The sequence below is a fragment of the Coregonus lavaretus genome (assembly GCF_964263955.1).
Source record: "Coregonus lavaretus genome assembly, chromosome: 10".
Lineage (NCBI taxonomy): Eukaryota > Metazoa > Chordata > Actinopteri > Salmoniformes > Salmonidae > Coregonus > Coregonus lavaretus.
In genome coordinates, this window is record NC_139997.1 from 45224096 (window position 1) to 45252088 (window position 27993).

The window sequence follows — 27993 nt, forward strand, 5'->3', positions numbered from 1 at the left end:
CACTATGCAGTGATTTAACTTTCACCCCAAAACATGCGGCAACAAAATCAAGTCAACATCTTAATAAAAAAGTTGCAGCAGCAGTATTTCATAAATATACAATATCTAAATGAAATATCGATAGTGCACGGCGGGTTGCCCGTATCAAGACATGCGCGTGCCTACGCATAGCTCAGAACGCCCACTATGCGGCAATTGAAAAGGCGATTGGCTGCTAAAGATAACGGTACCTCCGGTTATTTCGTGATTGGTCGAGGGTGACTTGAACATTACGTTATGCCTATTCTACGAATACACTGGGAGCTTCTGAAAAGGAAGACGTAATGGTGTGATTCCTTGTGTCCTTGCAATGGTCATCATTCTAATATTACACGACAAATTCCACAACCGGGAGTCAGAATGAAGGTATGGTAGGCCTATTGCAATGTCAATGTATCTATGTTGTGAAATTTTGTACAGCCGGCTTGCATTCGATCTATATTACAACTTTGAAATCCGGTGCGTCGACAAATAGTAACAAAATGTCAATTTGGCATCCAGTCAAACCTATTAATTGTTATGCAATTACAATACATTCATTATGTTGTTTGTCTGTTTGCTTTAAAGGGTTTCAAACTCTGATTTTACGGATACATGTATAAGGTGAGTGACAGTAGTGTTTTTGCCGGTTGGAATATCTTCTCAGGGCTGAAATGTTTATATTGCGTTGTATTTACAATGGCATGGATACAGTAAATGTTGATGGTCACGAGCTCTTTCTGACCCTCAGTCTGACACTAGTTTGCATCTCCCTCGCAGTGAACTGTATACCACAGTGCAATGTCCATTCATTTCCCCATCGTTAATCTGCCGAATGAGAACAGTATACTGCAGTCAATGAGTGATGGAATATTTTGAGATGTCTGGTCTATTGATAATCACCATCCCTAGTATTTGGACTCACTAATCACTGACCAGGAGTGCTAGAACAGGCGAGAACAACAACAATGGTGGAGGTGATGGTGATGATGATGAAGAGGAGGGTGAGGATGGATGATTATGATAAATTACCCCCTTGCATTTTTTTCAGTGTGAGTATCCAAAGTATGGGAAAGTTGTTTACCTAATTTTAATTAACAAAGCCTAACCCTTTAAGTCCTGTTTCTTGCAACACTGTAGTAATGAGTATCAGAGTGTAGAATTGTGTTTATAGTAGGTGATAGATAAGATCTTCTAAATTGAGCAATTATTTCCACTGGCAATGTTTGGCTCCGATCCAGCATATCAGTGTTATGTTGTACAGCAGGCAGTAGTCTTTCAAATTGCTATAGTATCACAAGGTGCCATGCAAAGTCAACATAAGGAGTCTCTCCCCACCCCGTGTAGAGAGCTAAATACTTTGCAGTGAAGACATATCTTCCTTGATTTTGCAATGAAGGAACACATTTATATCAGATAATTGTGGATACATACAGTGCATTCAGAAAGTATTCAGATCCCTTCACTTTTTCCAAATGTTATGTTACAGCCTTATTCTAAAATGGGTTAAATTAATTTGTTCCTCATCAATCTATATACCGCACCCCATAATGACAAAGCAAAAACAGGTTATTTGAATTTTTTGCAAATGTATTACAAAATAAAAAACAGAAATACTGTATTTACATAAGTATTCAAACCCTTTGCGATGAGACTTGAAATTGAGCTCAGGTGCATCCTGTTTCTGTTGATCATCCTTGAGATGTTTCTACAACTTGATTGGAGTCCACCTGTGGTAAATTCAATTGATTGGACATAATTTGGAAAGGCACACACATGTCTATATAAGGTCCCACAGTTGACAGTGCATGTCAGAGCAAAAACCAAGCCATGAGGTTGAAGGAATTGTCCGTAGAGCTCCAAGACAGGATTGTTGTCAAGGCACAGATCTGGTGAAGGGTACCAAAAAATGTCTGCAGCATTGAAAGGCCCCAAGAACACAGTGGCCTCCATCATTCTTAAATGGAAGAAGTTTGGAACCACCAAGACTCTTCCTAGAGCTGGCCGCCCGACCAAACTGAGCAATCGGGGGAGAAGGGCCTTGGTCAGGGAGGTGACCAAGAACCCGATGGTCACGCTGACAGAGCTCCAGAGTTCCTCTGTGGAGACGGGAGAACCTTCCAGAAGGACATCCATCTCTGCAGCACTCCACCAATCAGGCCTTAATGGTAGAGTGGCCAGACGGAAGCCACTCCTCAGTAAAAGGCACATGACAGCCTGCTTGGAGTTTGCCAAAAGGCACCTAAAGGACTCTCAGACCATGTCTCAGACCATGTTTCTGGAGGAAACCTGGCACCATCCCTTCAGTGAAGCATGGTGATGGCAGCATCATGCTGTGGGGATGTTTTTCAGTGGCAGGGACTGGGAGACTAGTCAGGATCGAGGGGAAAGATGAACGGAGCAAAGTACAGAGTGATCCTTGTTGAAAACCTGCTTCAGAGCGCTCAAGACCTCAGACTGGGGCGAAGGTTCACCTTCCAACAGGACAATGGCCCTAAGCACACAGCCAAGACACCGCAGGAGTGGCTTCGGGACAAGTCTCTGAATGTCCTTGAATGGCCCAGCTAGAGCCCGGACTTGAACCCGATCGAACATCTCTGGAGAGACCTGAAAATAGCTGTGCAGCGACGCTCCTCATCCAACCTGACAGAGCTTGAGAAGATCTGTAGAAAATAAATGGGAGAAACTCCCCAAATACAGGTGTGCCAAGCTTTTAGCGTCATACCCGAGAAGACTCTAGGCTGTAATCGCTGCCAAAGGTGCTTCAACAAAGTACTGAGTAAAGGGTCTGAATACTTATGTAAATGTAATATTTCATGGGGGGGTTTGTATACATTTGCAAAAATGTCTTACAACCTGTTATGGGGTATTGTGTGTAGATTGATGAGGGGAAAAAAACTATTTAATCAATTTTAGAATAAGGCTGTAACGTATGTTTGTGTAACATCTATATCTTCAAGTTCTCAATATTGTCCTTTATCTGCTTCCCTAGTCTTTGAATAGTGATGTATTTTAGGGGCCTAAATCAGTTTGTTGTCTCAGTGCAGGTGAAAGGTCATCTGGTCTCTGTCTGATCATGACAAACAATCATCTGCCCCAGAGAGATGGCTGTGATGTTTTATTGACTAATCTAGTTTATATTGAAAAGCAGCTTTTCAGCTCATGAGAAATGGAGGATGATAGCTGTAATACATTTAGAAACACACATTAAACATTTTTGTTGCAGTCAGTGTATCATATGTTTTTAATCTAATTCATTGATACTGCATTGTCATAAGGATTCTGTTATTCGACATGACTTCTCTTGAGTTCCACTGATTTGTCAATCATGGGTAGTTGTTAGAGACAGGTCTGTTGCTCATTGGGGCATATTGTTTTGTTGTGCAAGAGAATTCACTCAGGATAGGTTGACTGGCATGACCCAGTTCTGAATTCTAAAATGGATTTGGAACTCTGAGATTAGGAGCTATGGTCTGTTGTAATTAAATGTGATAGAGACTCAGAAAGGTAGCAGTTTCCCTGGCGGTCATTATTAAATATGCCAGTCATATTTTAATCTCAGGATTATCTCCTGAGCAGACACACCATTTTGGTTTTATTGCCTGCAACCCAAAGTCCAAATCACTCTTTTTTATTAGTAGGAGCTGTCCTCTTCCACCCCGAAGGTAAGGCTTTAAAGGTACAAATTTATGATGCACAGGAAATTCGCGCCATCCGTTATCATTGACATGTTTGAATGCAGTCTTTTGAATAGCACATATTCATACATTGTGATTAGCTGTGCCTTCCCTGACAAAAGCAGCAAGAGATTGATTGAATCAGCTAGATTTTTCCGTCAGTCTTACTTCCTGATCTCAATGGAGATGAAGTCTAGTGCAGGCTGCCAGCTGACTGCACGCTTCACTATGTGAATGGCATCTCCCCCTGATGGGGACGGGGAAAGAGAAGAGAGAGAGGGAAGAGAGGATAATCAAACTAAATTGATCATCAAATCACACGCAGGTGTAAACTTTACTGTGAAATGCGTATTTACGAGCCCTTTCCCAACGCAGAGTAAAAAATAAATAAATAATAGTAACACAATAAAATAACATTAACAAGGCTATATACAAGGAGCATCGGTACCGAGTCAATGTGCAGGGGTACGAGATAGTTGAGGTAATATGTACATGTCATGTAGGTAGGGGTCAAAGTGACTAGACTATCAGGATAGATAATGAACAGAGTAGCAGCAGTGTATATGAAGAGTGTGAAAGTGTGTCTATGTGTGTGTGTGTGTGTGTGTGTATGTGTGGGTAGCCATTTGATTAACTGTTCAGCAGTCTTATGGCTTGGGGGTAGAAGTTGTTCAGGAGCCTTTTGGTCCCAGACCTGGTGCTCCAGTATCGCTTGCCATGCGGTAGCAGAGAGAACAGTCTATGACGGGTGGCTGGAGTCTTTGACAAGTTTTAGGACCTTCCTCTGACACCACCTGGTATAGAGGTCCTGGATGGCAGGGAGCTCGGTCCCAGTGATGTACTGGGCCGTACGCACTATCCTCTGTTGCGCCTTACGGTCGGATGCCAAGCAGTTTCCATACCAAACTGTGATGCAGCCAGTTAAGATGCTCTCAATGGTGCAGCTGTATAACTTTTTGAGGATCTGAGGGCCCATGCCAAATCTTTTCCGTTTCCTGAGGGGGAAGAGGCGTTGTCGTGCCCTCTTCACGACCATGATAGGTCCTTAGTGATGTGGAAACCGAGGAACTTGAAGCTCTAGACCCGGTCCACTACAGCCCCGACGATGTGAATTAGGGCGTGCTCGGCCCTCCGTTTCCTGTAGTCCACAATCAGCTCCTTTGTCTTGCTGACGTTGTAGGAAAGGTTGTTGTCCTAGCACCACACTGCCAGGTCTCTGACCTCCTTCCTATAGGCAGTTTCAATGTTGTCGGTGATCAGCCCTAACACCATTGAGACGTGTGATGGTATTGGAGTCGTGTGTGGATAAGTGGCTGGAAGCGTGAAGGCTAGGGACACTGGGACAGGGTCTATTGTTTTGGTGGGGCGGCAGGTAGGCTAGCGGTTAAATGCATTGAGCCCAAGAGTGTTGGGCCAGTAACCAAAGGTCGCTGGTTTGAGTCCCCTAGGTGAAAAATCTGTTGATGTGCCCTCGAGCAAGGCACTTAACCCTAATTGTGCCTGTAATTCCCTCTGGATAAGAGTGTCTGCTAAATGGCAAAATACATTTAATAAAAAATAAACATGTGGTGTGTCAACAGTAATATCTGTAATTATTGTCACAGTTTGTCTACGTTGTCTGGTCTTTGTTCTTTACAAAATGTCTTAAGCCCTATTTATACCTGGTTCTAACATGCATCAATTGTCCTGATCTTGTCCACATTCTGATTGTGCTCACATTTTCAGACAGGTGTTCCGATTAAAAAACGCAGGAGGTAGTCAGGCACGCATTGTGTATGGATATCTTACAAGTGTAGACGGATCTGGACAGTGAAACCATTTAAATCATAATTATCCCGCCTACTTAAATCATTGACAGGTGGCACCATTGACTTATGGCATCAATGTCTTAAAATAAATACATAAATATGATTTTGAAAGTATAGCTGTTAAATAATTGGCATACAGTGAGGGACCAGGAAATCTGGTCACAATGCGTACAAAGTAGATAGATATGAGACATCTTAATACCATGTGTAGACATATTTCTGAAAATGTGGGCACAATTAGAATGTGGACAAGATCAGGACAAAGAACGCATGTTAGAGCCAGGTATAAACAAGGCTTTGCACTATAGTCTGCCAAAAATAATGATAGAAGTCAAAGTTTAAAAACTTCTAAAAAAGCACAGCGCTCCTCAGCAGGTCCAGCGCATCAGCAGATTGACTGTTTGCTTCACTGTCAAAATGTCTGATATGACAAGTGCAAGTTAGGGGCCCTAATCCCCTTTTCAGATAAAACTGCCTACAACCAGGCGTGTTATAGTAAGACTTAATCTTTAATCTTCATGTAGATGAGATATTAATAAGCGCAAAGAAGTGTATATATTGGTAACAGAGTAGTGCATTTTACTGTAACTCTTGTTTGCAGTTATCGGTTGTATGCTTTGTCGGTCCCTCCCTTCAGAGCTTACTGGGTGCTAATTGAGGTGACAGGGGAAAGCTCTTCCTCTGGCGCAGCGCCAGATACGAGTGATTTCATGACCAGACCACAGTGCCACCTCCTGCTAAATCTAGCAGAAGAGAGTAGGAAGGGTGTAGTAATGGCCCACTGAGTAACTGTCCAAAGGGAGAGGGAGCATCTGAGTCATGGTGGATCTTTTACCACTCTTTCTGTGTGCCTGGTTTATGCCCCATTGCCTGCTTGAAGGTCAGATGTACGAGTAGGACACTCATCTTTTCCCATTGACTGCAGTGTATTGAGAAAAACGTCAACCCTGTGACAATCATCTTTTCGCATTGATTACAATGTATTCAGAAAAACATCAGCTCCTGTGACATTTTACCTTCATTCAAAAACATGCCAGGATGACGTTTTCTTATGATATTATGTTTCACAACCAGCTTATTGCTGTAGTGTATTTCTGGGAAGACCATCTCAGTGCAGTCAGTTCCAGATATAGCATTTAGCTCCTGGATTATGTAACTGCAGGCTGGCTAAGCAGGCAGGCGAAGAGAGGTGAGATGTTGTGGCAGGTCATGGCTGAGCAGAACTTCATTTGTGGACAGCAGCGGCCTCATCTCGTAAAATATAGCCTACACTCACTGTCTCCTGTACTGAACTCAGACAGAGCCACATACTGTATGTTCATGTCAGCTATTGATTCCCCAGACCCTGTAACAGGAGACATATTCTCTCCCTGCCCTCTTCCACTCCTCCCCTCATCAGTATGCTCCAAGGAGCTGCGTCGGGGAACACGCCATTTCGGGTCTCAGGCTCTGGAGTGGACAGTCTTGCAGTCAGTAAACATTGATCAGGCAAACATGTCACATCCATTGTATGGTCCTTTTATGGACCACATGAATATCGCTAAGTGCACCTACTCTACTAGGTCATAAGGCTTCCATATCTGAGAAATTACCCCACTGCTCCCATATTAACCATTCAAGTTAACATAGAGAGGATGTTTTCAATGAGAACCATAGCATACTCTCATCAGGGGATTTGATGACTGTAGCGTTGAGTGGGACCAGGCATTCCTACTTCAGTGTTGTTATTCAATAGGTAATGGACAGAAACTTAAAGTGGCAATCTGCAGTTGTTACATCCATTTTTGGACTTATAAATTAATGATGTGATACTATACGCATTGAGTCTAGAAAAATATAACTTAGAAATGCCCCATGAGCTTAGTTCAACTGTCGAACCCCATCAGAACCGAAAATAAGCTGGTTTTAAACAAAGTAAATGTAAGCAAACACTATATAGTAGGGGTATTAAACTCTTACCCTATGAGGTCCAGAGCCTGCTGGTTCTCTGTTCTACCTGATAATTTATTGCACACACCTGGTGTCCCAGGTCTAAATCAGTCCCTGATTAGAGGGGAACAATGAAAAACTGCAGTGGAACTGGCTTTGAGGTCCAGAGTTGTGTTTGAGGGTTATAAAACCTCAAAACATGGTTAAAACTATAATTTTGATATCATGGATGGGTCAGGCCTTGCATCCATAGCGCAAAACTAAAACGGAAGGTCAGATAAAGGATTGTTTGCCTAGACCACAAATGGGGCGCGTCAACTAAAGGTGTTAACCCTCCACATCTCTCAAGACAACTGGAGCACTGGGCCAGCTACTCTTAAATAGCACCTGGGACAGCACAGGTGAAACACCTTCCCACTAACGAGATGACAAACCAGCACAGGTGTAACACATACTGACTAATGAGGTGACACCAATCGGATCACCCCACATGCTAACGTCTAATCTCAAAATATAAATGGAAAAAACTAAGCCTGTAACAGCAGCAGCAACACAGGTAGTCTACTAGACTCTAACTAACCACCATATACTAAAATATACACACAAGCCACTAGCCAGCCAGTGATATATCATGAGTTAGAAGTTTATGAATATTATATTAAGAAGTTATTATTTAAGAGCATTGAAGATAAATCACAATCATAAAGAATATATATACAGTGAGGGAAAAAAGTATTTGATCCCCTGCTGATTTTGTACGTTTGCCCACTGACAAAGAAATGATCAGTCTATAATTTTAATGGTAGGTTTATTTGAACAGTGAGAGACAGAATAACAACAAAGAAATCCAGAAAAACGCATGTCAAAAATGTTATACATTGATTTACATTTTAATGAGGGAAATAAGTATTTGACCCCTCTGCAAAACATGACTTAGTACTTCAAAACATGACTTAGTACTTGGTGGCAAAACCCTTGTTGGCAATAACAGAGGTCAGACGTTTCTTGTAGTTGTCCACCAGGTTATCACACATCTCAGGAGGGATTTTGTCCCACTCCTCTTTGCAGATCTTCTCCAAGTCATTAAGGTTTCAAGGCTGACGTTTGGCAACTCGAACCTTCAGCTCCCTCCACAGATTTTCTATGGGATTAAGGTCTGGAGACTGGCTAGGCCTCTCCAGGACCTTAATGTGCTTCTTCTTAAGCCACTCCTCTGTTGCCTTGGCCGTGTGTTTTGGGTCATTGTCATGCTGGAATACCCATCCACGACCTATTTTCAATGACCTGGCTGAGGGAAGGAGGTTCTCTCCCAAGATTTGACGGTACACGGCCCCGTCCATCGTCCCTTTGATGCGGTGAAGTTGTCCTGTCCCCTTAGCAGAAAAACACCCCCAAAGCATAATGTTTCCACCTCCATGTTTGACGGTGGGGATGGGGTTCAATCAATCAATCAATCAATTTTATTTTATATAGCCCTTCTTACATCAGCTAATATCTCGAAGTGCTGTACAGAAACCCAGCCTAAAACCCCAAACAGCTAGTAATGCAGGTGTAGAAGCACGGTGGCTAGGAAAAACTCCCTAGAAAGGCAAAACCTAGGAAGAAACCTAGAGAGGAACCAGGCTATGAGGGGTGGCCAGTCCTCTTCTGGCTGTGCCGGGTGGAGATTATAACAGAACCATGCCAAGATGTTCAAAAATGTTCATAAGTGACAAGCATGGTCAAATAATAATCAGGAATAAATCTCAGTTGGCTTTTCATAGCCGATCATTAAGAGTTGAAAACAGCAGGTCTGGGACAGGTAGGGGTTCCATAACCGCAGGCAGAACAGTTGAAACTGGAATAGCAGCAAGGCCAGGCGGACTGGGGACAGCAAGGAGTCACCACGGCCGGTAGTCCCGACGTATGGTCCTAGGGCTCAGGTCTCTCAGTTGGCTTTTCATAGCCGGTCATTAAGAGTTGAAAACAGCAGGTCTGGGACAGGTAGGGGTTTCGTAGCCGCAGGCAGAACAGTTGAAACTGGAATAGCAGCAAGGCCAGGCGGACTGGGGACAGCAAGGTGTCATCATGCCCGGTAGTCCTGACGTATGGTCCTAGGGCTCAGGTTCTCAGAGAGAAAGAGAGAACGAGAGAATTAGAGAGAGCATACTTAAATTCACACAGGACACTGGATAAGACAGGAGAAGTACTCCAGGTATAACCAACTAACCCCAGCCCCCCGACACATAAACTACTGCAGCATAAATACTGGAGGCTGAGACAGGAGCGGTCCGGAGACACTGTGGCCCCATCCGAAGAAACCCCCGGACAGGGCCAAACAGGAAGGATATAACCCCACCCACTCCGCCAAAGCACAGCCCCCGCACCACTAGAGGGATATCCCCAACCACCAACTTACAATCCTGAGACAAGGCCGAGTATAGCCCACAGAGGTCTCCACCACAGCACAAACCAAGGGGGGGGCGCCAACCCAGACAGGAAGATCACGTCAGTAACTCAACCCACTCAAGTGACGCACCCCTCCCAGGGACGGCATGAAAGAGCACCAGCAAGCCAGTGACTCAGCCCCTGCAACAGGGTTAGAGGCAGAGAACCCCAGTGGAGAGGGGAACCGGCCTGGCAGAGACAGCAAGGGCTGTTCGTTGCTCCAGCCTTTCCGTTCACCTTCACACTCCTGGGCCAGACTACACTCAATCATATGACCTACTGAAGAGATAAGTCTTCAGTAAAGACTTAAAGGTTGAGACCGAGTCTGCGTCTCTCACATGGGTAGGCAGACTGTTCCATAAAAATGGAGATCTATAGGAGAAAGCCCTGCCTCCCGCTGTTTGCTTAGAAATTCTAGGGACAATTAGGAGGCCTGCGTCTTGTGACCGTAGCGTACGTATTGGTATGTACGGCAGGACCAACTCGGAAAGATAGGTAGGAGCAAGCCCATGTAACGCTTTATAGGTTAACAGTAAAACCTTGAAATCAGCCCTTGCCTTAACAGGAAGCCAGTGTAGGGAAGCTAGCACTGGAGTAATATGATCAAATTTCTTGGTTCTAGTCAGGATTCTAGCAGCCGTATTTAGCACTAACTGAAGTTTATTTAGTGCTTTATCCGGGTAGCCGGAAAATAGAGCATTGCAGTAGTCTAACCTAGAAGTAACAAATGCATGGATTAATTTTTCTGCATCATTTTTGGACAGAAAATTTCTGATTTTTGCAATGTTACGTAGATGGAAAAAAGCTGTCCTTGAAACAGTCTTGATATTTTCGTCAAAAGAGAGATCAGGGTCAAGAGTAACGCCTAGGTCCTTCACAGTTTTATTTGAGACGACTTTACAACCATCAAGATTCATTGTCAGATTTAACAGAAGATCTCTTTGTTTCTTGGGACCTAGAACAAGCATCTCTGTTTTGTCCGAGTTTAAAAGTAAAACGTTTTCAGCCATCCACTTCCTTATGTCTGAAACACAGGCTTCTAGCGAGGGCAATTTTGGGGCTTCACCATGCTTCATTGAAATGTACAGCTGTGTGTCATCCGCATAGCAGTGAAAGTTAACATTATGTTTTCGAATAATATCCCCAAGAGGTAAAATATATAGTGAAAACAATAGTGGTCCTAAAACGGAACCTTGAGGAACACCGAAATGTACAGTTGATTTGTCGGAGGACAGACCATTCACAGAGACAAACTGATATCTTTCCGACAGGTAGGATCTAAACCAGGCCAGAACTTGTCCGTGTAGACCAATTTGGGTTTCCAGTCTCTCCAAAAGAATGTGGTGATCGATGGTGTCAAAGGCAGCACTAAGGTCTAGTAGCACGAGGACAGATGCAGAGCCTCGGTCTGACGCCATTAAAAGGTCATTTACCACCTTCACAAGTGCAGTCTCAGTGCTATGATGGGGTCTAAAACCAGACTGAAGCATTTCGTATATATTGTTTGTCTTCAGAAAGGCAGTGAGTTGCTGCGCAACAGCTTTTTCTAAAATTTTTGAGAGGAATGGAAGATTCGATATAGGCCGATAGTTTTTTATATTTTCCGGGTCAAGGTTTGGCTTTTTCAAGAGAGGCTTTATCACTGCCACTTTTAGTGAGTTTGGTACACATCCGGTGGATAGAGAGCTGTTTATTATGTTCAACATAGGAGGGCCAAGCACAGGAAGCAGCTCCTTCAGCAGTTTAGTAGGAATAGGATCCAGTATGCAGCTTGAAGGTTTAGAGGCCATGATTATTTTCATCATTGTGTCAAGAGATATAGTACTAAAACACTTAAGTGTCTCTCCCGATCCCAGGCCCTCGCAGAGCTGTGCAGATCCAGGACAGCTAAGCCCTGGAGAAATACGCAGATTCAAAGAGGAGTCCGTAATTTGCTTTCTAATGGTCATGATCTTTTCCTCAAAGAAGTTCATGAATTTATCACTGCTGAAGTGAAAGCCATCCTCTCTTGGGGAATGCTGCTTTTTAGTTAGCTTTGCAACAGTATCAAAAATAAATTTTGGATTGTTCTTATTTTCCTCGATTAAGTTGGAAAAGTAGGATGATCGAGCAGCAGTGAGGGCTCTTCGGTACTGCACGGTACTGTCTTTCCAAGCTAGTCGGAAGACTTCCAGTTTGGTGTGGCGCCATTTCCGTTCCAATTTCCTGGAAGCTTGCTTCAAAGCTCGGGTATTTTCTGTATACCAGGGAGCTAGTTTCTTATGACAAATGTTTTTCGTTTTTAGGGGTGCAACTGCATCTAGGGTATTGCGCAAGGTTAAATTGAGTTCCTCAGTTAAGTGGTTAACTGATTTTTGTCCTCTGACGTCCTTGGGTAGGCAGAAGGAGTCTGGAAGGGCATCAATGAATTTTTGTGTTGTCTGAGAATTTATAGCACGACTTTTGATGCTCCTTGGTTGGGGTCTGAGCAGATTATTTGTTGCGATTGCAAACGTAATAAAATGGTGGTCCGATAGTCCAGGATTTTGTGGAAAAACATTAAGATCTACAACATTTATTCCATGGGACAAAACTAGGTCCAGTGTATGACTGTGGCAGTGAGTAGGTCCAGAGACATGTTGGACAAAACCCACTGAGTCGATAATGGCTCCGAAAGACTTTTGGAGTGGGTCTGTGGACTTCTCCATGTGAATATTAAAATCACCAAAAATTAGAATATGATCTGCTATGACTACAAGGTCTGATAGGAATTCAGGAAACTCAGAGAGGAACGCTGTATATGGCCCAGGAGGCCTGTAAACAGTAGCTATAAAAAGTGATTGAGTAGGCTGCATAGATTTCATGACTAGAAGCTCAAAAGATGAAAACGCCATTTTTTTTTTTGTAAATTGAAATTTGCTATCGTAAATGTTAGCAACACCTCCGCCTTTGCGGGATGCACGGGGAATATGGTCACTAGTGTAACCAGGAGGTGAGGCCTCATTTAACACAGCAAATTCATCAGGCTTAAGCCATGTTTCAGTCAGGCCAATCACATCAAGATTATGATCAGTGATTAGTTCATTGACTATGACTGCCTTTGAAGTGAGGGATCTAACATTAAGTAACCCTATTTTGAGATGTGAGGTATCACGATCTCTTTCAATAATGGCAGGAATGGAGGAGGTCTTTATCCTAATAAGATTGCTAGGGTGAACACCGCCATGTTTAGTTTTGCCCAACCTAGATCGAGGCACAGACACAGTCTCAATGGGTATGGCTGAGCTGACTACACTGACTGTGCTATTGGCAGACTCCACTAAGCTGGCAGGTTGGCTAACAGCCTGCTGCCTGGCCTGCACCCTATTTCACTGTGGGGCTAGAGGAGTTAGAGCCCTATCTATGTTGGTAGATAAGAGGAGAGCACCCCTCCAGCTAGGATGGAGTCCGTCACTCCTCAGCAGGTCAGGCTTGGTCCTGTTTGTGGGTGAGTCCCAGAAAGAGGGCCAATTATCCACAAATGTTATCTTTTGGGAGGGGCAGAAAACAGTTTTCAACCAGCGATTAAGTGCTGAGACTCTGCTGTAGAGCTCGTCACTTCCCCTAACTGGGAGGGGGCCAGAGACAATTACTCGATGCCGACACATCTTTCTAGCTGATTTACACGCTGAAGCTATGTTGCACTTGGTGACCTCTGACTGTTTCATCCTAACATCGTTGGTGCCGACGTGGATAACAATATCTCTATACTCTCTACACTCGCCAGTTTTAGCTTTAGCCAGCACCATCTTTAGATTAGCCTTAACGTCGGTAGCCCTGCCCCCTGGTAAACAATGTATGATCGCTGGGTGATTCGTTTTAAGTCTAATACTGCGGGTAATGGAGTCGCCAATGACTAGGGTTTTCAATTTGTCAGAGCTAATGGTGGGAGCCTTCGGAGTCTCAGACCCCGTAACGGGAGGAGTAGAGACTAGAGAAGACTCAGACTCAGACTCCGACTCGCTACATAATGGGGAAAACCGGTTGAAGGTTTCTGTCGGCTGAATGAGCGACACCGGTTGAGCATTCCAACAGTATTTCCCTCCAGAAGCCATGAGAAAGTTGTCCGGCTGCGGGGACTGTGCGGGGGGATTTATACTAACGTTACTGTCTGTACTTACTGGTGGCACAGACGCTGTTTCTTCCTTTCCTACACTGATATTACCCTTGCCTAACGATTGCGTCTGAAGCTGGGCTTGTAGCACAGCTATTCTCGCCGTAAGGCGAGAATTCTCCTGTATATTATGAGTACAGCGACTGCAATTAGAAGACATCATGTTAATGTTACTACTTAGCTTCGGCTGTTGAAGATGTTGATGAACCATGTCCAGATAAAGCGTCCGGAGTGAAAAAGTTGAATAAGGGAAAAAAGTTGCGATGGAAAAAAGGAAAATAACGTAAAGTTGGCAGCTAAAACGCACAGGAAAATGACTCTTCTGTCTCGGGATAAACGTCCGGGGTGAAAAAGTTTAACGAAAAAAGATGAGTGAGGACAAAACTAAAAAGTTGGTAAATTTGTTGAACACAGAGATTGATTAAACGTTTATTAAAAGTAAAACGTGAATAGTTTGGCAGGTAGCCAAGTAGCAACAAACAGCACAGCAGTACGGAGACAATGCGGAAGCGAGACGGAAGTCACGTGATATCGGGTTCTTCGGGTCATAGGCAGCATTCCTCCTCCTCCAAACATGACGAGTTGAGTTGATGCCAAAGAGCTCCATTTTGGTCTCATCTGCCACAACACTTTCACCCAGTTCTCCTCTGAATCATTTAGATGTTCATTGGCAAACTTCAGACGGGCATGTATATGTGCTTTCTTGAGCAGGGGGACCTTGCTGGCGCTGCAGGATTTCAGTCCTTCACGGCGTAGTGTGTTACCAATTGTTTTCTTGGTGACTATGGTCCCAGCTGCCTTGAGATCATTGACAAGATCCTCCCATGTAGTTCTGGGCTGATTCCTCACCGTTCTCATGATCATTGCAACTCCACGACATGAGATCTTGCATGGAGCCCCAGGCCGAGGAAGATTGACAGTTGTTTTGTGTTTCTTCCATTTGCAAATAATGTCACCAACTGTTGTCAGCCCATTCCAGCCTTGTGTAGGTCTACAATCTTGTCCCTGACATCCTTGGAGAGCTCTTTGGTCTTGGCCATGGTGGAGAGTTTGCAATCTGATTGATTGCTTCTGTGCACAGGTGTCTTTTATACAGGTAACAAGCTGAGATTAGGAGCACTCCCTTTAAGAGTGTGCTCCTAATCTCAGCTCGTTACCTGTATAACAGACACCTGGGAGCCAGAAATCTTTCTGATTGAGAGGGGGTCAAATACTTATTTCCCTCATTAAAATGCAAATCAATTTATACAATTTTTGACATGCGTTTTTCTGGATTTTTTTTTTGTTATTCTGTCTCTCACTGTTCAAATAAACCTACCATTGAAATTATAGACTGATCATTTATTTGTCAGTGGGCAAACGTACAAAATCAGCAGGGGATCAAATACTTTTTTCCCTCACTGTATATAGAGCTAGCTAACTAGCAGATGGGTGCCCTTTTTTAATTTTGAGCACCTGCACCATGAAAGGTCTGTGCACGGCCCTGATTTGCAGTCCACATTCACTGTCTTTTTTGTGTGTCTTTCACTCTGTTACTTTTGGATTTATTAAGTTCCTTCCTCTGAAGCTCTATAGGCTGTATAACATTCACCTCTGCACCGCCACACATTGTTCACAGGCCTCTGTTCTGAATATGCCAGCTGCCGTCAGGCACTGCTACACATTTTCTTTATGTGCTAGCACCACAGAGACTGTATTATAATACTTCAATGCCTTTTGTAGAGGAACTCAGGAGCTACAAAGGCATGTACAGTCGTGGTCAAAAGTTTAGAGAATGACACAAGTATTGGTCTTCACAAAGTTTGCTGCTTCAGTGTTTTTAGATATTTTTGTCAGATCTTACTATGGTATACTGAAGTATAATTACAAGCATTCCATAAGTGTCAAAGGCTTTTATTGATAATTACATTGACATTAAGAGTCAATATTTGCAGTGTTGACCCTTCTTTTTCAAGACCTCTGCATTCCGCCCTGGCATGCTGTCAATTAACTTCTGGGCCACATCCTGACTGATGGCAGCCCATTCTTGCAAAATCAATGCTTGGATTTTGTCCGAATTTGTGGGTTTTTGTTTGTCCACCCACCTCTTGAGGATTGACCAAGTTCTCAATGGGTTTCCTTGCAGGTAACCATGGTTAACAGAGGAAGAACAATGATTTCAAGCACCACCCTCCTTTTAAAGCTTCCAGTCTTTTATTCTAACTCAATCAGCATGACAGAGTGATCTCTAGCCTTGTCCTCGTCAACACTCTCACCTGTGTTAACGAGAGAATCACTGACATGATGTCAGCTGGTGCTTTTGTGGCAGGGCTGAAATGCAGTGGAAATGTTTTTGGGGGATTAAGTTCATTTTCATGGCAAAGAGGGACTTTGCTATTAATTGCAATTCATCTGATCACTCTTCATAACATTCTGGAGTACATGCAAATTGACATCATAAAAACTGAGGCAGCAGACTTTGTGAAAATTAATATTTGTGTAATTCTCAAAACGTTTGACCACGACTGTAGTTCATCAGATGGGGGAGGTGGTTGAGCAGCTGAAGATCTCAATGAGGCATTGTGGGATTCCGGGACAAATTACAAATGACATGAGAAGTCTGAGATACCATTCCCTTAGTGATGCGACCTGCAACAAAAGTTGTACTTTTCTCTAGTATAGTGTTAGAGGTGAAATTGGGGCACTGTATTGATTGCATTGTAGGCTACTATGATTTCAGTACTGCCAAAGGCATATTGTTTATGAAGCTACTGGGATGGATAATAGGACTCTAAACTATGCATTCAAATTTGGAGAAATTAATTTAAAAAGAACAGACGTGCATGCTGTGTGTGTTTGTGTCGTAGGCAGGAGCATCGTCCATGTGGGCTTCATGCTGCGGGCTGCTGAATGAGGTGATGGGCACAGGGACGGTGCGCGGGCAGCAGCCAGGGTTCGGGGCTGGGGCGGGGCCCTTCCGCTTTGCCCCCAGCGCTGGGTACTCCACATACCCCCCCACCAGCTCAGGGAGTGCAGGTCAGCTCTGCAAGGCCTGTGGACTGGCCTTCTCTGTCTTCAGGCGCAAGGTAGGTGGTGATGAGGTTGATGACGATAGCGTGTAAAAAGATGATGGTGATGATGAGGAGTAGGAAGAACACTGTGCCCCTTATAAATAAACTAATAAAACTCTAACTTCCATATGAAATACTCAATCATACTGGCCACACCAGGGCACCATCTTAGACTGCAGACAGGTAAATGGCAGAGTGTATCTAGGCTTTGACTGACAGTGTGGCATGCTGGGACAGCGATGAAAGCCCCTGGAAGGTTCAGCGTTCTCCCAGCTTCCAGACTCAGAATGCTCTATCAGCCCGCTCATACCTGTTGCCATGCCGATGGTAGGTTAAATCCCGGGATATATTGTACCCACACGTGTGTGTGTGTGTGTGTGTGTGTGTGTGTGTGTGTGTGTGTGTGTGTGTGGCTCAGGTCGATATCTGTGTCAAGAAAGGAGAGGTTCTGGGGGACTAGCACAGATGATTGATGAATGGATCTGTCAGAGTGTGAATGTCCTCTTTCTGGTTCGCAGCTCATTTGCAATGCACACCAATGATATGGAAATAATTTCTGGCCATATCCCACCTTTTCTGTCTCCATTCAGACTACCTGTCAGTCAATTCATCTGAATTTCCTCAGTAAACCAAGATAAGCTTGTAAAGGTCAGGAATAGCTGGACAATATTCCATATAGTATTATTTAGCTTGTCTGTGCCAAATGGGATAAGGTCATCGTCTTTCCTAGGACATAGTGACATCATCGGGAATGAGTCCTTGTTTTGGAAAGCTGTTGTCTGGTAGATTTGGCAGAGCCCTCTCATTAGTTGTAATTAAGAGTTCTAAAACCAGGATAGTTAATTGACTCCATGATGCCAATAATTAATTAAATCTAGTAAGGAATTGATCAGGAGGAATGGACATGACAGGCTGATGGGATCGCCTCTCTTCTAAATGTGTGTGGTGAGTGTCTCTCTCTACAGTGCCTTGCAAAAGTATTCATCCCCCTTGGCGTTTTTCCTATTTTGTTGCTTTACAACCTGTATTTAAATGGATTTTTATTTGGATTTCATGTAATGGACATACACAAAATAGTGAAATTAAAAAAAATCTAAAATATTAATCACAGAAAAGTGGTGCGTGCATATGTATTCACCCCCTTTGCTATGAAGCCCCTAAATAATATCTGGTGCAACCAATTACCTTCAGAAGTCACATAATTAGTTAAATAAAGTCCACCTGTGTGCAATCGAAGTGTCACATGATCTGTCACATGATCTCAGTATATATACACCTGTTCTGAAAGGCCCCAGAGTCTGCAACACCACTAAGCAAGGGGCACCACCAAGCAAGCTGCACCATGAAGACCAAGGAGCTCTCCAAACAGGTCAGGGACAAAGTTGTGGAGAAGTATAAATCAGGTTTGGGTTAAAAAAAAAAATATCAGAAACTTTGAACATCCCATGGAGCACCATTAAATCCATTATTAAAACATTTAAAGAATATGGCACCACAACAAACCTGCCAAGAGAGGGCTGCCCACCAAAACTCACGGACCAGGCAAGGAGGGCATTAATCAGAGAGGCAACAAAGAGACCTCTGTAGCTCAATTGGTAGAGCATGGCGCTTGTAACGCCAGGGTAGTGTGTTCGATCCCTGGGACCACCCATACGTAAAAATTTATGCACACATGACTGTAAGTCGCTTTGGATAAAAGCGTCTGCTAAATGGCATATTATATTATTATTATAACCCTGAAGGAGCTGCAAAGCTCCACAGCGGAGATTGGAGTATCTGTCCATAGGACCACTTTAAGCCGTACACTCCACAGAGCTGGGCTTTACAGAAGAGTGGCCAGAAAAAAGTAATTGCTTAAAGAAAAAATAAGCAAACACGTTTGGTGTTCGCCAAAAGACATGTGGGAGACTCCCCAAACATATGGAAGAAGGTACTCTGGTCAGATGAGACTAAAATTGAGCTTTTGGGCCATCAAGGAAAACGTTATGTCTGGCACAAACCCAACACCTCTCATCACCCCGAGAACACCATCCCCAGTGAAGCATGGTGGTGGCAGCATCATGCTGTGGGGATGTTTTTCATCGGCAGGGACTGGGAAACTTGTCAGGAATGATGGCTGGCGCTAAATACAGGGAAATTCTTGAGGGAAACCTGTTTCAGTCTTCCAGAGATTTGAGACTGGGACGGAGGTTCACCTTCCAGCAGGACAATGACCCTAAGCATACTGCTAATGCAACACTCGAGTGGTTTAAGGGGAAACATTTAAATGCCTTGGAATGGCCTAGTCAAAGCCCAGACCTCAATCCAATTGAGAATCTGTGGTATGACTTAAAGATTGCTGTACACCAGCAGAACCCATCCAACTTGAAGAAGCTAGAGCAGTTTTGCCTTGAACAATGGGCAATAATCCCAGTGGCTAACATTTTTTACATCTTCAAAGTGGTTAGGCATGTTGTGTAAATCAAATGATACAAACCCCCCCAAAAAATTGTACGGCAACAAAATAGAAAAAATGCCAAGGGGGGTGAATACTTTCGTAAGCCACTGTATCTCTATATCTCGCTCTGTCTCTCTCTCGCTTTCTCTCAGCACATATGCTCGGACTGTAAGAAAAGTTTCTGCGCCCTGTGCTCGGTGCTGCAAGAGAACCTCCGCTGCTGCACCACCTGCCACCTCCTGCGCAGCACGGCCTTCCAGAGACCACAGCTCATGGCGCTTCGCGTTAAAGACCTGCGCCAGTACCTGCTGCTGCGCAACATCCCTACAGACACCTGCAGGGAGAAGGAGGACCTGGTTGACCTGGTGCTCTGCCACCAGGAAGCTGGGGAAAACACCTTGACGCAAGGAGGTGTAGAGGAAGAGGAGGAAGAGGAGGAGGAGGAGGAGGAAGAAGAGGAGGAGGAGGAGGATGCAGACACGGACAGCCTCCACTCGCTCCCCCACTCCATCCACGCCTCGCCCCCCTCAGCCGCACGACACTCCGTCTCGGAGCAGTCGTCTCTCTCCACCTCGGAACAGTCGGCTCTCTCCGCCTCTCAGGGAGACACTCCTCTCAGCCGGAGTGACAGCTCAGGGACCGCTCAGAGCCTGGTATGACTACACACACACATAACACACACACACGCATGCAAACATTCATGCACACACACACACACACTCACAAACACAACTTGGTCCCATTCCCCATACCGTTACCATCTTCCCTGCTCTTTTGACATCTGTCCTTCTTGTATCAAAGCTAATTAATGTTAAGCTTGATAAGCACATGGCATGGATGTGGGAAACATATTTGTCAGTGTGAAGTAGAGTTGTCACAGCTAAGCATAACAATCAACAACGAGCAATTGCTACTCTAGTGAATGTAAATGGTTTATGATTGTCGACAGCCCTGCTGAAAGTAACCCCTTCGATAACCATTTAGACTAAATATAGGAGCATAAAAAGCTTACAAGCATTCTAGTAATTGCAGTATAGTTTATTGCAGTCAGGCCCTGTTCTTTGGAGCCAGTCTGATACAGTCTGGTGCTTTGTGTGTTTGACATGAATGAAGGGCTTCACTCACACAGATCATCTGCTACATTCATATTTCATACTGCACAATTTCAGTATTTTCTATGATCTGACATCCACGTGACTGACAGCTGTAAACAGCTGCTCTTACAGTGCAGCCCTGGGAGCTGCAGCCAGTCATCAACAGCCAGGGCTTAAGCCCTTCGCTTTTTTTAGGCCTGTCATGCTGTTGGTTATGTAACAACGCTCAGGCTGACTTTCGATTCCACTCAACAGCACAGCTGTAATTGAAAAGAGAGAGAAAGACAACAATACTGCTCACATCTCTGTCCGTGGGATCATTTTGGCCTAAACATCAAAATCCTCCACTCCTATTGTAATGCTTAAAAGCTAAAGGATCAAATGAGTGGCTTAGCTGGTGCCTGGTGGTAGTGCAGTTGTTCGGTTGTGGTGTTGTCAGTTGTTAGAGCTGGGCTGGGGATGCTAGCACGCCACGAACAGGCCTGCTGATGCATTATTAACACAGGTGCATACTGGCAGCCTGCGGCTGATTGGTCCAGTGGAATGAACATCAGCCTCCCCCGACCCCCTATAGACCCAGCCGTCATCGTGATGTCACACCAGAAGAATGGCTTACCCCTGCACCATTAGCTAATTGCTTGTTGTGCGGTGGTCCGGTGGAGGGGAGGAGAGGAGAGAGGAGGGGATGAGTAGGCTACTCTCATGATCATTGCTGTTTTATGTCCTTTCGTCATTGCACATAAAGGGCTGAGTTAATGCAGGGCAATACGCCACAAGGTAAACACATTCTAATCAGACTCACTCTGTGTTTTTGCTGCATCCCTGCCAAGACCATTGGATTCTGGTTGCAGGCAAACTCCTAATATAGTTATCATATTCAAAGGGAATAGTTAACCAATCAGTTAAGATTAGAAGAAGCAAATGGTGCTGAATGCTAAATGTAACATGGTACTTTTAGAGGATACGCCTACAGTGAGGGAAAAAAGTATTTGATCCCCTGCTGATTTTGTACGTTTGCCCACTGACAAATAAATGATCAGTCTATCATTTTAATGGTAGGTTTATTTGAACAGTGAGATACAGAATAACAACAACAAAATCCAGAAAAATGCATGTCAAAAATGTTATAAATTGATTTGCATTTTAATGAGGGAAATAAGCATTTGACCCCCTCTCAATCAGAAAGATTTCTGGCTCCCAGGTGTCTTTTATACAGGTAACGAGCTGAGATTAGGAGCACACTCTTAAAGGGAGTGCTCCTAATCTCAGCTTGTTACCTGTATAAAAGACACCTGTCCACAGAAGCAATCAATCAATCAGATTCCAAACTCTCCACCATGGCCAAGACCAAAGAGCTCTCCAAGGATGTCAGGGACAAGATTGTAGACCTACTGTCACAAGAATTTCTATCTCTAATTAATCAAACTTAATGCTCTGAATAATTCCCAGAGGGTGTAAGGCTCTGGTTTAATCATGAATTAAACAAAGGTCCACAACCAGCAAGAATGATCTGTATGTTTAATCATGGAGAGCTCTGCCGCCAAAAAACACATATACAGCTTTTATACTTCACACAAAGGCACTTTGCTCCGCCCACCTTTAGGAGGCCTTTAACCAGTTTCTCAGTCCCCTTCATCCTGGAATGTTTGTCTCAGCAGTTTCTAACTCACCCCCTCTGTTAGTGGGTTCATAATGATAACCCTAACACAGTTCACACAGTCATCATCAGTATTGGGGTTAACAATTTTTGTCATAATCATAATTTCTCTATCACCTACACAAGGCTGGAATGCGCTACAAGACCATCGCCAAGCAGCTTGGTGAGAAGGTGACAACAGTTGGTGCGATTATTCGCAAATGGAAGAAACACAAAAGAACTGTCAATCTCCCTTGGCCTGGGGCTCCATGCAAGATCTCACCTCGTGGAGTTGCAATGATCATGAGAACGGTGAGGAATCAGCCCAGAACTACACGGGAGGATCTTGTCAATGATCTCAAGGCAGCTGGGACCATAGTCACCAAGAAAACAATTGGTAACACACTACGCCGTGAAGGACTGAAATCCTGCAGCGCCCGCAAGGTCCCCCTGCTCAAGAAAGCACATATACAGGGCCATCTGAAGTTTGCCAATGAACATCTAAATGATTCAGAGGAGAACTGGGTGAAAGTGTTGTGGTCAGATGAGACCAAAATCGAGCTCTTTGGCATCAACTCAACTCGGCGTGTTTGGAGGAGGAGGAATGCTGCCTATGACCCCAAGAACACCATCCCCACCGTCAAACATGGAGGTGGAAACATTATGTTTTGGGGGTGTTTTTCTGCTAAGGGGACAGGACAACTTCACCGCATCAAAGGGACGATGGACGGGGCCATGTACTGTCAAATCTTGGGTGAGAACCTTCCCTCAGCCAGGGCATTGTAAATTGGTCTTGGATGGGTATTCCAGCATGACAATGACCCAAAACACACAGTCAAGGCAACAAAGGAGTGGCTCAAGAAGAAGCACATTAAGGTCCTGGAGTGGCCTAGCCAGTCTCCAGACCTTAATCCCATAGAAAATCTGTGGAAGGAGCTGAAGGTTCGAGTTGCCAAACGTCAGCCTCGAAACCTTAATGACTTGGAGAAGATCTGCAAAGAGGAGTGGAACAAAATCCCTCCTTAGATGTGTGCAAACCTGGTGGCCAACTACAAGAAATGTCTGACCTCTGTGATTGCCAACAAGGGTTTTGCCACCAAGTACTAAGTCATGTTTTGCAGAGGGGTCAAATACTTATTTCCCTCATTAAAATGCAAATCAATTTATAACATTTCTGACATGCGTTTTTGTGGATGTTTTTGTTGTTATTCTGTCTCTCACTGTTCAAATAAACCTACCATTAAAATTATAGACTGATCATACCTTTGTCAGTGGGCAAACGTACAAAATCAGCAGGGGATCAAATACTTTTTTCCCTCACTGTACATACATACATACATACATACAGTGCCTTGCGAAAGTATTCACCCCCCTTGGCGTTTTTCCTTCAGACATTTTAAGAGAGACATCAAATATGAATTAGAGTTTTGAAATTTACAGCAAACTGTACTATTTTTATTTCCCTCTGATGGATGTTTAGTATGACTCAAAAGCACTGCAAGTGCATGTCTAGTGATTACAGCACCTCTGGTGGTGTTTTATAGAAGTTCTGATTTGTGGGAGAAAGGGTGAGGAGCGTCAGACAACACAAGTATTTCAAAACTGTCATATCTGCTCCAGTACTGTTTCTAAAACTGCTGTTGATCCCCTTTTGTGTTGTGTTTTGTTTCCAGGAGCATGGGGAATCTCCGACCATCCCCCTCCTTCACCTGGAACCTGCCAGTGTACCTATCATAGAGGTGAGACGACCAGCCCTTTACCTCAATCTGCCTCTGTCCTTTGTCTCCACCTCATGTATTTAACTGAAGAGAAATCACTGACCCACTCTTGTGAGAGCATTCACTTGGTCAGTTGTATTGCCTCAATGACCATGGTGTGACCAAACCTAGTTATAATTGAACTTTTTGTTTCCTGAAGTGCCTCCTCTTTTATCTCTGTAGGTCAGTCCAGTGACACAGAGGAGGATGCGGGCCTCTCTATCTGACCTGGACAATGAAGGGGACATTGAGAGCCTGTCTGTCCGGCAGCTCAAAGAGATTCTGGCCCGTAACTTTGTCAACTACTCTGGCTGCTGTGAGAAGTGGGAGCTGATAGAGCGGGTCCATCGGCTCTACAGGGAGAACGAGCTGAACAGGAAGTCCAGTAAGCACCACGTTGAATCATTTTAGCCCTCCTATACCAACTAACCTAACCTTAACTAGAACACTACTGATCCTGTTGATAACAACCTTCATAGCTTATCAATCTACAGTTCAAACCTAGTTTGAACAATAGAGAAACTGTCCAAGTTAAAACATTTTTCTTTGATTTGGTCCAGATACACAATATTAAAGATGTATTTCTGTATTTTCTTCCAGTGGAAAATGTCAGCAACATCAACAGCATGACCGCAGGTGAGGGCATTCAATACTGTTTTGTTGGGTTGTATTGTTTATTACATGATGCACATATATTTGAGTTGTGTACAGGAAATGACTGTACAGGAAATGACTGTGTACAGGAATTGTGTACAGGAAATGACTGTGTACAGGAAATGACTGTGTACAGGAATTGTTCTTATACTATGTGAGGAGGAAGAATTGGAGTAAGAGCTTGTATCCTATTAGAATCACTAATGGCTGTTTTGTCACTGCCCCTTTCCTTCTGTAAATAAAGTGGTGTCATATCCTCCGCCTATCTGCAATGGTGCAGTGGAAGGTAAAGCACTGTGCATGTGTAAAGGCATGTCTAACTCCACCATTATCCCACCTGCTAAACCATCACTGTCTTGAAATACAACTCTCCATATTGATGCATGCTGAAGTCTTATTTTTCCTGTTCGATCCCGACCAGAACATTTTTCCCTGCATGGTCACATTGCTTAATTTTTTTATGTGCTTCTCATTTCCATCATATCATTGGTCCTGAAGGCTTGTCGTTCATCCTGTCGTTAATGTGATCCCTATTTACCTCTTTACGACCCATCATTTTATTTCAGGTTGAATTACATGTATCAGTACAGGTCTTTGAGACACCCTTCATAATAATATAAAGGTCTTAAGGATGGTATAATCCCCTCCTGAGTAATACGCTATGTGCTGTTCTGAGAGAGACCACCTCATCCTGCTGTCTAACTGGCTATTTGGGCACTACATCATCATGTACAGCAGGGTTCTTCAATTCCGGTCCTGGAGGGCCGAAACACCTCTGTTTTTCATCCTCTCCTTCTAATCAGGGGCTAATTCAGACCTGGGACACCAGGTGAGTGCAATTAACTACCAGGTAGAAATAAAAAACAGAAGTGTTTCGGCCCTCCAGGACCGGAATTGAAGAACCCTGATGTACAGTATGTGAATGAGCCTAGAGAAGACAGCCATCCTCAGGCTGTGAGCTCCGTAGAGTAATACTGTTTTCTCAGGCGTTGTTTTTCTCCACAGACGGTGTGAAGGCTCAGCTGGCCTCTGATGACCACCTGTGTCGCATCTGCATGGACGCTGTGATCGACTGTGTGCTGCTGGAGTGCGGTCACATGGTCACCTGTACTAAATGTGGGATGAGGATGAGCGAGTGCCCCATCTGCAGGCAGTACGTGGTGCGGGCCGTGCACGTCTTCAAGTCTTAACTCTGCCGTGAGCGTGCATGTCAGCCAAGGATATTGAAGCTGTTGGGGAAAACCTGAGGTGTGCTTGAAAACCTGAGGTGAATGGTTTTGCAAGTTTCCAAGGACTTAATGCTGCAGCAGACGTGCACATCCTCCAGTCCAAATGACATGCAGAGCAGACAGCTTCAAACGGCCTAACTTCTACTACTGCTACTAGAACTACAAGAGCCGCACAGGAAACTGCTCTGTCTGGTCTGAACCTCCACTGGCTCCAGGTCACTGACTGACCTTCTGTCTTTAGTGTGATACACACTGAACTGTTTCAAAAATAACTCTACAATATCTTATTTTACAGTGCTTCATTTTAATTTGTTTTTTACTTTTAATAAACCATGAAGCGGAATTGGTCCCATCAGGGCCGGTATACCGAACGGGGACACAGGGCTTGTGCCCCGGGGCCCCGACCTTCCCCAACCAAATTTGTATTTATTTGGGGGTTGTGGGTCTCCTGGAGGTTGGTGGGCCCCCCAGATAGCAAAATGTGTATAATTGCAGGAAATTCGCTTTAAAACTGCAAAAGTCTCTCTCAACCTCATTGGAAAATGTGTAGAATAGCAGGAAATTTGCTTTAAAACATACTTTTTTTTGTCACAGCCTCAAGGCAAAATGTGAACAATAGCATGAGATGAGATATAAAACAGCAAATCTTTCTCTCTGACCGATAGCAAAAAGTGTAAAATTGCAGGAAATTAGCTTAAAAACTGCAACATTTCCTCTTAGCCTCATGATGAAATGTGTAGAAGACCATTTTAAAACTTGGGGGGGAATGCCTTGAGGTCGGAGCCCCAGGGCTCCAAATGGAGATCATTATGATATCCCAGGGTTAGAGTCAATATGGTTTACACTCATACCACACCAGGTTATATTGTACGTATCTCCTTCAATGTTCTTTAGTATGTGCAATATTAAAAAAGAGACTTCTATGTGTGAGTGAGAAACTGTCTTTCTGTCTATAAACCAGTCTGAGAAACTCAACCAGGCTGCATGTCTCTGTGATGTTCCATTTCTACACACACACACACACACACACACACACACACACACACACACACACACACACACACACACACACACACACACACACACAGGGGAGGGTGTTTTTGGTGCCAAACTTCATACCACAATTTATTACTGATTTCTTATTGCTGTTTCTATGCTAAGTGTCACTCCTCACTTCAGACCATGCATTGTAGATTTGAGCAGCATCCAACCCAAACTCGAAAGCATCAAACAATGTGTAAACCATCAAGCTCAGTGATTGGTTGGTTAGATTGTAGGGAAGCTCTTAAACCACATGCTATGGGTTAGTAGGGGCTTCAGTTCAAGGCTGTCCGACCCATGTTCTCCTTGCATGTGTTTAATCAGTCACAAGTGATATCACATTATGATCAATGTCTACTATGTTGATGATCTTGTTTGGCTTAGATTAGGCTCCTGTCTACTGTGGTAACATACCATACACTGTGGCTGGGTCATCCCATGCTTTACGTTCCTATGCTCTTTGTCTGCGTATCATTTATTAAAGTCTGGCATGACTGTCAATGTGTCTCTGCTACTTAGCTTAATTAAGCAATAGCATTCCATTACTTTTCCTAGGTCTTTTGTCCGCTTGTGTTGTCCATTGGCTTGGTGTTCACCTCTTGAGAAGAAGGTAACAGGTGCTAATTCCTCTGTTCTGAGCTTGTATTTAAACATGTATTTTATCATCTCATTTCAAGAGAAGAAAAGGATGCATAAACTCAAAGTCTTTTAAGTTTGTTTATACAAATACAACTTCTGTTCTCTTTCATAAAATTATATTTATTCAAATGTCTTTAAAAAAAGTATCTACTAATGCCTGTAGATAGTTATAGAGGAAAAGCTTATTGCTGTAAAATTAATTGCATATGATATCTAATATTGTTGTTTACTGATATGTAAGCTATTGATAAATATATTTTTCCATTTGCTTTGGATGTCTTAATATACTTTATTAGCATTTATTTATATTTTAAGAGGTTGAATTGAATTTTTTTCAGAATGTAAATGCCCTTCATTTGATCAGATGAATATGACTCTCCACCAATCATAAACAGAGAGCTCACTGATCATGACATTTCACTATTAAAGTTGTTTAATAATTTTATTTTGGTGCATTTCTTGTCC

At 43.7% G+C, this 27993-nt stretch overlaps 1 protein-coding gene across 2 annotated transcripts; it reads left to right on the plus strand.

Moving 5' to 3' along the window:
• Nucleotides 1–302: 302 nt before the first annotated feature.
• Nucleotides 303–27973, plus strand: LOC311136238 (E3 ubiquitin-protein ligase RNF34-like). 2 transcript variants are annotated; one of them, XM_084170365.1, is made up of 9 exons: nt 303–405; nt 607–642; nt 16838–17056; nt 19631–20131; nt 23882–23947; nt 24149–24350; nt 24566–24601; nt 24864–24905; nt 25625–27973. In XM_084170365.1, the coding sequence occupies exons 2-9, from the start codon at nt 634–636 to the stop codon at nt 25807–25809; spliced, it is 1260 nt and encodes a 419-aa protein (XP_084026491.1). In that variant the 5' UTR covers nt 303–405; nt 607–633; the 3' UTR covers nt 25810–27973. The 2 variants fall into 2 exon arrangements, with proteins under 2 accessions (XP_084026491.1, XP_084026492.1); XM_084170366.1 differs by lacking the exon at nt 24864–24905.
• Nucleotides 27974–27993: the final 20 nt, after the last annotated feature.